Source organism: Octodon degus, unplaced genomic scaffold (assembly GCF_000260255.1).
Source record: "Octodon degus isolate 3935 unplaced genomic scaffold, OctDeg1.0 scaffold00014, whole genome shotgun sequence".
Lineage (NCBI taxonomy): Eukaryota > Metazoa > Chordata > Mammalia > Rodentia > Octodontidae > Octodon > Octodon degus.
In genome coordinates this window covers 12,830,207-12,844,015 of record NW_004524590.1, presented here as the reverse complement: position 1 = coordinate 12,844,015, position 13,809 = coordinate 12,830,207, and the positions used below count along the sequence as shown (strand labels likewise).

The 13,809-nt window shown below is 36.9% G+C and overlaps 1 protein-coding gene across 7 annotated transcripts in view; it reads left to right on the top strand.

Annotated features, from left to right (window-relative positions):
* The window catches only part of Insig2 (insulin induced gene 2), a 24,745-nt gene extending 21,036 nt beyond the window's left edge, over positions 1–3,709 (top strand). For all 7 annotated transcript variants that reach the window (XM_023709712.1, XM_023709713.1, XM_023709710.1 and 4 more), the window contains 3 exons: positions 2,127–2,293; positions 2,435–2,534; positions 3,663–3,709. In XM_023709712.1, the coding sequence (XP_023565480.1) occupies positions 2,127–2,293; positions 2,435–2,534; positions 3,663–3,704 (309 nt within the window). In that variant the 3' untranslated portion in view covers positions 3,705–3,709. The remainder of the gene's footprint in view (positions 1–2,126; positions 2,294–2,434; positions 2,535–3,662) is intronic.
* The last annotated feature ends 10,100 nt before the right edge of the window (positions 3,710–13,809 follow it).

The following is a 13,809-nucleotide window of genomic DNA, read 5'->3' as shown; positions in this document are numbered from 1 at the left end:
CCAGAACTGAGACTTGAACTCAGACCCTTGCGCTTGCCAGGTAAGCCCTTATTCTACGGAGCCATCTCCCTGGCCCCTTTTCTTTTCTATTAAGGAATTTCCAAGCATGTTTATTTTGGTGAACTTTTTTAAAATTTAGGATTTTATAAAACACATATGGTTGGGAGGGTTAACAGTGTCAGAACATCTCATTCTCTTACCTTGCTGCCCTGTAGTTATATATTCCCTGTGTGTAGAAGTAGATCTTTTTATGCTAAACATTTCACCTAAGGTGGTGTTTTTTAAGTTGAGAAATTTAAATAACCTTTCCGAGAATTTTAAAACTTTATATATATAATGTACATTTTGTTTTCTTTGTTCACTCGTACTTTGTTCACTCTTACTGAGTGAAATATTTAAGTATAACATCTTGGCTGCCCTTTTTATAAAATTCAAAACATTTACGAAATTTATAGCATAGATTTTTTTTCCTATTAGGTTACTCAGACTTTAGAAAATGACATACTACTTTTTTTTTTTTTTTTTTTTTTTAATGTATTTGGTACAGAGTCTCACTGTGTAGCTTGGACTCATAGTTATCCTCCTGTTTTCAGCTTCCCCAGCACTGGGATTGCAGGCATGCCCCATCTCTGTGGCTGGCTCAGGGCACCCAGGGCCGGGGCCAGCATAGCATGTGTTGCTGGGGATGTAACCCTGCCTGGGCCCTGAGTTTGCCTAAGCAGGCCCTTAGTCTGCTGAGCTATCTCACCAACCCTCATGGTACTACTTTTAAGATTGATACATTTTGTTTTCTTTTTTTCATTTTACTTGCTCTCATTGAAGCCTTTTTATTTTGCTGATTGAAGTTAGCTTAATAAGCAAAGATGGATCCTGTTAACATCAAATGCCATTCTTTATGTGGATGTTTATTGTAGAGGAATCAATGTTCAAGCCTTGTCCTTAATAATTTAAGCATTATGACAGCTACAGAATAAGAAAAGCTTTTCTACAAGGCACACCTGTGTGACCTATAGGTTCCTTGATAAATCAAGCTTAAGCAAGAAATGACCTTAAGGGTGTGACATATAACAGACCTTAGACACTGAGATGTCAGCAAGCTGAGTGTTCAGAATGCTGGCTTGATAAAGGCACTGGGCTGGTAGTCAACAATGGGATGGGGAAGGTAGCAGGAAATAGTTGCATACATTTTTTTGGACTTAGAGCATGACCTGTTAGTTTTTGAGATAGTAGCCCCCCCCCCCCCAACGAGTTGGTTATAAAGCCAAGATGTGGCCTTTGGGACATAGATAATGCCCTTTTAATGACACTTGAAATTAATTCCTTTAGTGTAATCCTCTAGCAAAGAAATGAGAAAATTGAATTTGTAAAGCTTCGTTCTGCCCAGAGATTTTGGAGTAGAAAAGGGCTGTACATTTGTGAATAGATGCTTAAGTAGACGATGAAAATAAAATATCATTTGAGCAAACTGTCCTATGCCAGAAAGTCTCAGGCACCAAAATAGCCTGGCAGGTTGCAAGATAATGTTTCCTTCAAGGCTTTATCCTCAACAAATTAAAACTAGAACAGTTGACATAATAGAAAGGGATACTGTGTCCTTGGTACTCTTGTTTCTGAACTGCATTATTATAAAATGTGTCTGTCAGTAAATCATATAGAGAATGTGATATTCTGTTAAATAGCTGTCAACTCTCCTATTTTCAAGTTCCTGTATGATTTTCAAGTAATTCTAAACTTCTTTGAGAAGTAATATTGGTTTCCTTTTCTTGCAAAAGTGTGTTCTTTTAGCAATACTAGTGTTCTGAAGTTTGCACTTGCATTTTTAGCAAAGAAAGCATTTGTCAAACAACGATCTGACCTTATAATTGGGAATGCATCTAGACTTTTTTAGGGGGAGATTATAGGTCAATAGACTCCATTAATTAATTCCTTCTTAGTATCTGGTGTTTAGTAAATTCCAGAGACAGCTTTAATCCGATTTAGTCACATATATTACATTGAAAGATAAAAGAATGAGTGTACTCAGGAATAAACAATTCCCTCAACAGTGACATCTCTTATTTTGGAAAAGTGAGAGGATGATATTTGGTTTCAAAGCTTGAGATGACTCTTTAACACATTGATCTCAGAAAGTGGATTTTGATAACAACATACAACTGTCTCTCACACTGGCTGCACTCTCCATTGGACTGTGGTGGACTTTCGATAGATCCAGAAGTGGTTTTGGCCTTGGAGTAGGAATCGCGTTCTTGGCAACGGTGGTCACTCAGCTGCTAGTCTATAACGGTGTTTATCAGTAAGTATTATTTTTTTTGGTGCTTCTTTACTCAGTAAATAAATGCTAACAACATTCAGAATTCAGGCTGAATCTACAAGTAACTTATTTTCTTAGATAAATTGTAATTATCTTAAATGTTAAAATATATTTTTATTCTAGGTATACATCTCCAGATTTTCTCTATGTTCGCTCCTGGTTACCATGTATATATTTTGCTGGAGGCATAACAATGGGAAACATTGGTCGACAACTGGCAATGGTAACCTAGTGCTTATTTTGTCACTGTCTATATGAGCTACATATGATGAGTTTTCTCTAAATAATGGTTCTTCTAGAGAAGGCCCTTATTTGTAAAGACAGCATTCTTTGATTTCTCTTACACTTTCATTGAAATAACCCATTTGGAAGAAATTCATCCAGATCTGTTAAATGTGGAAAAGTCGCTGGAGAAAAAAGCCAAAATGTGTTAGGATTAAGGGTGTATGATTTATTGACCATGTGTAGACTTAGATTTTTAATGTGATAAATGTGTAACCTAGATTCTTTGAGGAATAAAGGACATATATATTATTTATTTATAGAACCTTTTGTAGTTTAATCTACATGTTTCTAATCCATCGAAAAGAAATGGTTGTAAAAGTGAAAAGGGGTACTTTCAATAACCACATTGCTACAATATTGATAAATTAGAACTGTCTATAGCTAATCCAGTTGTTTGATCATTTTAGTTTTGAAGGAAAGGACATTGTTGATAACCCCAGCCCTAGAAGCAAGGGTTAGAGTGTAAGAGACACCACTTACCGTTTTAGTGAGCTAGGAGAATTGAGTGATGTACTTTGCTGTGTTTTTAACCATCTGGCTGCTCCGTTATTCTAATTCCATTGATTTCCTCTATTTTGTTTCATGGGTGTACATTTTTATGGCTGTACTTTAAAAATGCTTTTTTGACCAGAAGCTTTTTGTAATGTAATAATTTTTTTCCTTTAAATCATAGGTGATTTAAAAAAACAAGTATCTGAGTTCACTACATCAGATCTATCTTTTAAGTTATAGCCTTTGCTTTGCTGACTTGCCATACTGAGCATTCAAGGAGACCTACTTCGCTTTCTCTTATATTCTAAGATTGATCTAAATCATAAATTGCTATCATTTGCTTGTAATGCAGAAAAGTTACCCATGTCCTGCTTTTGCCAGTGGCCCTTTCACTTCTAGAATGTGAATTAACATTTGTTCTATAACATTTGTTATTTGATTGTAGTAAATTTGTAAACTCAAGATTCTTTGAAGAATAAATGACATATATATTTATAGAACTTTTTTAGTTTATGTGGAAGTTGCAATTCCAAGAGATTTTATTTCGTAACATTTTAACTTTTACTTTTTGCAGTATGAATGTAAAGTTATTGCAGAAAAATCTCATCAAGAATGAAGAAGGAAAAAATATATCTTTTGTACAGAAAAACATGAAGAAAAGGGCATGTAAATTACATCGACAAATTTTGGACTGTAAAATTGCTAGGATGCAGTTTTTCCCCTGATTGGTGTGTATAGACACACATACAGACACACGCACACACACACATGTACAAAACATTACTACTGCAATCTGTGATTGCTTTATCTGTAAATCAGTTACAAACCTTTATGTATGTGACCTAAAAACTGTAAGATATGTGCATTACATGAAAAATGTTGATTAGTAGTAGATACGTTTTTTTTTTAAATTAATTTGTTAAACATACCATACATTATAATGTTAATGTGCCAAATTATTCTATTACTATCATTAAGAGTCTAAGAATGCTTTGAACAATTTATAAACAGTGAAATAAAATAAGAGGAATGCCAAAAATAAAAAGCAAATGGGGAGCTGGTATTTTCTCTGTCACTTACTTTTCTCTGTTGTGCCTTTTGTGTTTTTCAAATCACTGCAGTTATGAGTGCCCAAGTGTATGATTGGTGTTTATTTTGGTGTTGTTTCACAGAGTTTTAAATATTTCAGACTATAATGAAATTGAACTTTCATAGAGAAGGGTTTCAAACCTGCGTTACTGGATGGAGCCAAGAAAGCAATTTTCTGTTTTGGCAGGTTTTATTAGAGTTATACGTGATGAATAGATGATAAGCACTATTAAACTGTTTTGAGTGTGAAATTGGAAGAAAATATATAATTAGAACTTAGGAAATTTAACTAGAATAAATCTATGTTTTGGAACAACAAAGTGACCTCCTGTACTGGTACAAAGTATATAGTGATATTAGCTGTTATTTGCAATACAGAATCTCACACTGCTTTTGTACATGGGACAAATAGGAAACTTCAAACAGATTGAAATGAAGTTTCTAATTCTATTGGGTTGTATAATCCATTGGTTCTGTAAAACAAACCACATTACCTGGGCTTAGTCTTCTGATTCATTCATTGTCAGTGAAATGCCTGGATCTGCAACCTTATCAGAAGCAGTCTGGGGAATGGATGGGTGCACACTTTCTTATGAACTCGTGTCCATTGGTGAATAGTTCTGCTTGTTTAAGGATGAATTGAGATGGTATTCTATGCATGTTAAAGATTTGGAAACAGTTTTGGGCATGCCTTTTGAATAACTAGAGCCATTTAAGTATGGTTTAAATATATTCTTAACAAAGTTTCTCCCTCCTTGTTCCTTTTGAAATGATTGACAGTGTCTGATCCCCAAGAGCAAAATCTGCTGAGTATTTTGGTGAGCATGTGTGTTGTATGTGTGATTGAATGAGAGCAGATATGTATGTGCATGTGCTCATGTTCTCCTAGAATGTCATATAGATATTTTAAAATGTTTTGTTTTAAAACTTGCTGTCAGACTGAAATCTTGTATGCCAAACTTTAATGTTTTGTGTTTTAAGGCTGAAAGTGTGAAAATGCTAAGAGGATTTCATGTTGAATATGTGTATACAAGCTTAACTATAGTGGTGGTAAATATACTACTATAATTTATTATTTTATCTTCCAGATGTTATTCATTTAGGACAAATAAAATATATTTTTAGAATCAACTTTTTAAGCACTATGAAGTCTTTAATAAGTTATAAGTTCTATGATGTGTTTACTTTGAAAATTGCTGTTCAAAGCAAAATGCATTAAATAAGTAATTATCATCTTGGCTAAGAGTCTTTTTTTCTTTTTCATAGTGAGTCTTAGAATATTGTACTGTGGATTAGCCTTGTGAAATTAATGTTTGGTTGAATTTATTAAGAAATGAAGTAAGGATACAGTGTTAGGGAGATTAAATAAATATCATTGGAGTTCTTAAATTTTTCCATATCATCTAGAAAACAACAAAGATTATATAGCAAAATAATTTGAATATTTTGGTAAATATGTGAAAGCAATTGTTTTGTGATGAATGGAAAAGGTTAATCTTTAGTAGTATTATCTTGGCAGTACTTTTTTCCTTTTTTATTTAAAGTTACAGAATTTGAATCGCCAAAAACTGGTACTAAATTCTACAAAACCTCAAGAAAACGATTAAAATTAGCCCAAGCCCTGCTGGTACTTTTGTTAGAAAATTTATTCCTACTTAGCTGTTTTGTCTCCTTTAAGGCCGTGGAAACTTTCTGTGGTACATACATAACAGATCCCTTATATTTTCTAGGTGGAATCCAGACTCAGTCAGTATCAGTAATTACTCTTGTGCTCCTTTTGCCTCACTTGTTTTCATACTGAAGTGTTTAAGTATATTCTGTATAATTCAGTTACTCTGGTGGCAATGATGTGGGAAGGTATTTTTTTCTTCCTTTTTTATCTTCCTATCTGTCTGTCTTCCGTCTGTCTGTCTCTCTCTCTCTCTCTCTCTCTCTCTCTCTCTCTCTCTCTCTCTCTCTCTCTCTTTCTTTCTTCTGAAGTCCATTTTATTGAAGAGCACTAGCAGGCAGAATTCTAGGTTCATCATTTTCCTTTTCCTCCTTTAACCCACTTGGAAGATTTTTAACTTATCTTCCATCGTCTCATATGGAAGTCTAGGGTTAGTGTAATTTTTCTTCCTTTGTGGGAAATTTGTGATTTTACTCAAAGGATAGTTTTACATTTCTCTTTATCCTTAAACTTTTTCATTTTACCCAGATATGTTTACATGGGGATATGTTTTCATTTTCCTTGAATGGTATTCAGTGCACATTGAATCTGTGGGTGCATATCTTCAGTTCTGGAAAATTCTTATGTGTGGTTGATAAAAAATGTGAATATTCATCATTTAAAAAAATGATTATAGTGAAATATACATTGTCATTAATTCCCCTAAAAATACCCCCTCCTTTTTCTTTAAAAACTCTTATCTGTCATCCTTGCTGCTCTCTGAAATAATTCTGAAGGTTTTGTTTCATGCCTTTAGTTGCACTGGCATAGCTGCCTCAGTGTCCTGAATCACTTTCACTTTCAAATGTTTACCTTCCATGGTCATCGTAACTTGGGGGAAATGCCGGAAGTTGTATGGTGCCAGACAGTGGACAGGGCAGATGAACACAGACCTTTCCCTTCGGTGTCACTTTGCAGTAAGATCCAGTGTATTTTGAATCATTGCTGCAAGAGAGTCATCAGCATGTGACTAGAATACACTGGGAATGAGCCAGATCACCTGGAGAACAAGTTAGGTGAAGAGAAGAGGTCGGAGGTGTACTAGCACATTGACAGAGAAGCTGGCAAAGGAAGTAAAGGGGTCAGAAGTAGAAGAACCAGGAAGAGCGCTGTGGACAAAGAACATTTGAGGCAGGGGTCAGCGCTTCTATGAAGTGCAATTGGAAGAGTGCATTAATCTTAGCAGGAGAGGATGATACTCCATTTTCTTTGTTAAAATGCTTTTATTAGCATGTGTTTAAAAATATTTAACTATCTTCTATTAAAAATACCTATTTTTTTAAAAAAGAAAAACTTGATCAAATATTATGACCCTGTTGGAAGTGAGGGAAGCATTGGGCCACTGTAAAAGAAAGATTTTGGAGTTCTGAATCGCGTCTATGGAACACGAACATAGGAACTGAGTAGAGATGAAAAAAATATTGTCAGATAACTTTGAAAGAACACTGGTGATTGGGACAGTATAAACTATGGGTCTAGGAAATGACTGGAGACAAAATGTTGTCAGGCAGTTTGGAGGCCCTTAAGGACTCTAATGAATGTAAAAATCAAGTGTTTGCAAGAGAGCTAGACAATATGATGTGCTCTGGGCTTGGCCGGTCAGGAGTTTCTAGATCCTGGAGTAGGCTGAGTCTAGTTTGAAAGTCACCGGTTAGCATGGTGCAGGCTGTATGAAAATTTGAAAGAGCCTCTTAATAAATGACATTGAATGTAAGGCAAATTGGGGGAAGAAACTGAATCAGGAGTGCTGACCTGATGGCATGAGATAATGAGGTGAAGACAAAGGACTAAATCAAAGGAGATTAAAGGCCCTGTTTAATGGGAAGGTGGTGGGAATGGGGTTTGCCGGCAGAAGAGACTATAATTTGGCACTTCTAGATCTTAACTTGGTCCAGAGAGTTATCTAAACAAGTGTGTTTAATGAGTTCACTAAAATAGGTGGATATGAAAAGCAGTAGAGTAGAAGTGAACATCCTGGATGTCTTGCATACTGATTTTGTTTTTATTTTATTGAGAAATAGCAATGAGACAGCTTCAAAACCGATTAGTAGGACAGTTTCAATAATTAATACATGGCATATTGTTGTCTTCATAATGGTTATTCATAGTACAAGATGCAGACATGATATCCTGTCCAAACACTGTTAGAACAAACCTCATTGAATTAAGAGAAAGTAGCTGTGTATCTATCCTATTTTGTATATGCAGATATAAAATGGTCCTTCATTTGTATCCCCTTTTTTTTGTTTAATTTTGTCAGAGATTGGTATTCCATTGTCATCTAAATATTGTAGGTGTGTAAATTCAGCAAAATAATCCAATATAGTCCAGTAGTCCATAATAGTAGTGGGTTATCTGTAGGACTGGCAATGTCAGAAGTTGTTGACTTGAGCCTTTTACAGCTCAGCATATTAATATGTCTATACTTTTTATACCTCATTTTTATACTTTTCTGGTGGATGGTTAAGACCAAGATAAAGCAAGACCTATATAACAAGAAATGTAACTTTTGTATCTGCCAAGGTCAGTCAAATCCCCTCAGGATTTACCCTGAAACCCTGTACCACAGTTTGTAGATCCTTTATCTGTGTTAGCCATCTGGATGAGTCACGGCCATTGCCTGACCAATTTTGCATACTGATTGTAACATCACCTGGAATGATTTACAGGTCCTTTGGAAAGGAAGGGAAGTCATCTATACTCCTTTGCTATTGACTAAAATAACGATCCAAATGCTTTGGTTATATTGGGGTTTTAACTAAGGTCTCTTTCCTTATTTGTTTATTTATTTATTTATTTTGTTAGATATTTGTCATCATCCTAGGTGTTACAAAATTTCACCACACTGAAGAAGTGGATATTTATCTGTTCAGAGGCAGGTTTTTAATTCTGAGAATTTTCTTCTGTGCTTCCCTTACTCATCATCTGGATTCGTGTTTGGCTTTTATTCAAACAATCACTTCCCTTTTTTTTCTGTATATTTCTTAACTTTTCTCTATTACACTAAATTCTGGAAGAATTACTTAACTGGACTTTCCAACTTCCCAAGTTGCTCTTCAACTGTATCTATCCAGTGTTTAACCCATCAGTGGAATTTTTAAATTCAGTGATCACAGTTTTAATTTCCAAGATCTGTTTGTTTTATGGCAGTGTATTGCCATTCTTTTGTCTTCATTCAGAAAAATTTACCCTTGTAAAGTTTTAAACTCATCCACAGCCATTGTGGGGATGAGCAGGTAGAGCCTGCTGCTAGTCAGTCTCTGGGCATAAACATTCCCATGGCTCACTGCCATGTGCCGTGGGCACACTCACCATGCACATCAGTAGGCAGGTGCTCAGCTGTTTCCAGGTGGGCCACAGTTGGTGAGAAGCATTGGATTGGCTACCTGGCTCCTTGCCCAGACCCAGCAGGTTAATTGCCCTTGGGGATTTCCAGCTCCAGACATCAGTTTCCTCTAAGGGTGGAAGGGCCTTGTTTTCATTTTAACACATTTTCTCCTTGAGTGTTTCAGGCTGTGATTTCCCTCTGTTATGGTTTGTGTCTAGTTGTCTCCCCAATGCCTCATGCAGTCATGGGCTGGCTTCTGGAGTTTGTGATTAATTCATGACCCATGCTGGGATTATGGGTGTGAGTGCTACACCCACCCTGCATACAAATAATGCAGATAATCTGTAAATAAATAGGAGGGGAGAGAGGCTTGCTAGCAGGCACAGCCACTGCTCTTCCCTTTGCTCTTTGCTGTTTCCCACTGCCATGAGGTACTACCCTCTGCCATGTGCCACTCTGCCCTGGAGCCAGCCAAGTATGGACTGAAACCTCCACTAACTGTAGACTAAATAAACCTCTCTTTAATTCTAGTGTTGGGTATTTTCTCCAAAAACAAAGACAGCAGCAACAAGAGAAATAACCAAGACACCTTCCATCTGTCTGCTGTCAGTTGTTTTCTTCCCTTAAGGAATCCTTATACTGTATAGTTACAGATTCCTTTTCAAAAGTTGTTTGTTGTTATTATTTCTGTGAATTTGTGGTAGAAGGAAAAGCTTTATCTTGCCTAATCTGCTGACGTGATTTGGCTCCTCCTGCTATCATTTTGGTGTCTCCCTTCATACCAAGGAGTGAGCTCAGGACCTCACATATGCCTGAGGTAAGCACTCTACCAGTGATCCCTCACCACACCTTAATAGTTTCTGTCACCACTTTTTAAATACCCTTAAACCACACCACCTGTCTAATCATTTGCTTTTCAAAAACTGAATTTTGTTAGGAGTTGAGATAAATAGGTGAAGTTAGTGGTTTCTTACTAGGTCTCAAGAAAATAGAGATCATCCTTCCCCTTGAAATCTATGTAGTACATTCTGTCCATTTTGCCAGCAGGAAACCCAGTATCTGCCCCTGTATGCCTCCCTTTTTATCACTGATGAGATCTGTGAAACCTGTCATCTCTCTCTGTGATTTACAAGATAGACTTTTCGAGGGTATGTCAACTGTTCTGAAGACAATGTTAAGTATCGGATTTGGCAGATCAGATAGATAATGATGTGCCTTGGAAAGCCTGGGGTATTGATGGGCCTCTTGTCAAAACTGCCATATATGGGTGATTTTTCCCTCTCCGTTTCCTTGGTTTCTGTTTCTGTGAGGCTTTTCATGAACAACTGTGTCCTTTTCTGCTTTCACATGGCAGAATTTTAAACTGCTGATCATTCCATGGTCTCCCTGAAGGTGGGATTTAAAAATGAGCAGTTGGGAAAATATTAAGGCATTTAAAAATAATTCTTTTAAGTTCTTTTTATTATTCTCCTGAAAATAATAAGTTCACTAAATACAACTATGCTTCCATGAAATTTTGTAAGATTTGTCTCTGTTGTACAAATACTTTTAAAGGAAATGTGTACGGTATGTGATCATAGACCAATTTAGAATAATGAACAGTTGAGTAGTCAAAGGAAAGAAAGAACCCAAGTGCTGAATCTGTTTGTTTTAGCAGAAAAGTTTATAAAATGTATTTCCTGGGAGTTTCTGCCGTTGACTGAAACTCATTTCTATTCCCTTTATAGTCATCACATGTCACTTCTATTTCTTCTGGGACTGTCTGCTGGAACAAAGTATGACAGTGGCTGTTCAGCTTGTATGAAAACTTCAGATTTTCTAGAGGACATTACATCAAGGCAGAGTGCCACCCCTCACCTCAAGATTAGCAGGATACACCTGATGTGCAACACCGTGCACACGAAGGTTGAAGGCTAGACCAACAACTTCAGCATGACACTTGAGCTGCTTATAAGACAAGTCTTTGTGGAATTTTTCAGTGCCCTAGACCTAGTACATGTCAAGATCATGCCTGTTAAAGAGAAAGCAAGCCAGTACGTGTTGAAGAAAAAAAAAATTTTTCAGAATATATGAGCAATTCATGCTGAAGTTAAATGAGATTGAGATTTTTTTTCCCAGAAAAAAACGGTGAAAAAGAAATACTTGATATTTTTACCTGACTTTAAATTAATAACTTATTTTCATTAATGTGTAACTTGACTAGTATGTTAGGATAGTGTGTGCTGTAATAAGACATTAACCTTTGAAATCTCAGTTTTATAAACTTTGTTTATTTCTTACATACGTGACATGAACAATCTGGACCATGGAAGGCTTGGCTCTGTGGCGTATGTTGCCCCACCACAAACATGCCTCAAAAGGTGAGAAGCAGCCAGGGCCTTTATGCTTACTTTTCTCTTGCTGGGCCTTTAGCAATATAGCACTTGATCAAAAAACAGTATACTACATTGATAAAAAAGCATCCTGTGGCCTTGACCAACTGTGATGGGAGCTGGGATGTTAATCTCTCCCCTGGAGGGAGGGAAAAGCTAAATATTGGTAATCACTTACAATATCTGTAAATGAACAATGTGAGGGAGAATCCACTTGACAGGCCTTTGTGATGGCAACAGGCATATGATTTAATACCTGGGTGCAGGCAGACAGAGTGAAAGGACTGTCCATCAGGAACAAAGAGAAGTGGGCTTCTTTATAGCGCTTGAAAGAATGTCAGGGGCATTAGTTGGAAAAATCTTAGTAAATATCAGTAATCAAAGTTCTCTGATTGTCATTGCCTCATTGTTCAAAGTCCTTGGGTCGTCCAGTGTAATGTTTGGATGTTTTCAGATGTCCTGATGCTTGGAAGAATTCATACTGCATTTTTTAAAAACTACATTCTGTTTGTCAAGGGCAGCAGTAACAGTGCTAAGCTGGGTTTTCTCTGAGAAAAATGCTGCTGATAAACATTTTGGATGCAGGGAGAGTCGTGCCCAAATCCAGCCTGGACAATGTCTACCACCATTGGTGCAAAGCAGTAGCATCCTGCTCTCCTTCCCAGGGATCCATGGTGAACACAAGTATACAAAAAAATTTTGTGATAAAATTTAAAGCAGTAAAATTATGATGTTTAAAATATGTAAAGTAGGGGGCTATGGAGATAGCTCAGTGGTTTAAGCACCTGCTTAGCAAGCGCAAGGACCCAGGTTCCATCCCTAGTACCACAAGCCATGCTGGCCCCTTCCCAGGAACACTGAGTCACTGAAACCAGGCATAGTGGCGCATGCCTGTAATGCCAGCATGGGGCAGGCTGAGACAGGAGGATCACTACAAGTCCAAGCTGTGTAGCAAGATCCTGTACCACAAAAATAAATAAATAAAATAAAATACAAACTTTATACTTAATGCCTCTAGTGGTTAGCAAGAAAAAAATGGGTTAACTTTTGTGTGTTCCTGTCATTTCAAAGAAGTGAAGGGGTAGAACGAATCAAATGTTTCCTTTGTGCCTTCTCTGAACATTGTCAGTGGATCCTTGTGGGGTAATGACCCCCTTCTATGGCAGCTCACATCCATACATTTGGGATGGCATAACAGGGTCTCAGACCCTTGTCTAACTTCACCACCCTAGTCAAGGAGTTCTCTGTCATGATATTGTCTACAGGCCTTGCAAGCCCCTAGCTGCCTATGACTTGTGTCACATATGTATCTCAAACACATTTCTAATACCATTGCTGAGAATAAATGACCAGAGTGAAAGTTTGGATCTTTTGTAAAAAAAGTGAAGGACTTTATAGACATAGGTTGAATGTCCTACTGTATTCTGTAACCGAGGTTTCTTTTGAAAGTAATAAAAGCATTCCTGTAGAGCTGCTATGCTTGTGTCTGGATGTCCACCCAAAGCTTCATGAGCTCGTAAGGCTTTTTAGAGTTGGCTGGGTCTGATACTGGGATTAATGGTACATGGTACTAAATTAGTCCACTGATTTTTTTTAAACCATAATTCTGCATTTAGAAAATAGGGAAGCCCACCCTGGTATAGATGATATCATCCTAAAATCTTGTATTCTGGATGGCTTACGAGGGAAAAAGAACCTTGCTTTAGTCCCTCCTGCCTGCTACCTTCTGCCTGCTCTGTCATGGATTGCTTCTCCTCTGTAATGCTCCTCTGCTGTGCCACTCTGCCTTGGAGCCAGCCAACTATGGACTAAAACCTCTGCAATCTATAGCCAAAACACCTTTCCTCCTTTAAGTTGTGGATGTCAGGTATTCTGGCTCTGCAATGAGGAAGTAACTAAGACAAAACTCCTCATCCTGTGATTGTCTTGAACCCAGTCCTTATGTCTCCATAGCAGACATTTCACGGTAGCCTCCAAACCCAGGCATATATGGAAATCTAACAGAATAGAAAATAATTTTAACAAATTTTGACATCTAACCTTTGAAAATGGTTAGTCTGAGAGAAAGTTGCATGAATTATTGTTCTGGATAGTACAGTTTTGATGTGACCCATACTAAATAAGTACTAGCCTTGTGGGAGTCTTGCAAAAGGGTTGTATAGATTGTGAATTTTATAAGAAGAACTGAATGAATGTTCACAAACTTATCAGGAAAGGTTTCTGA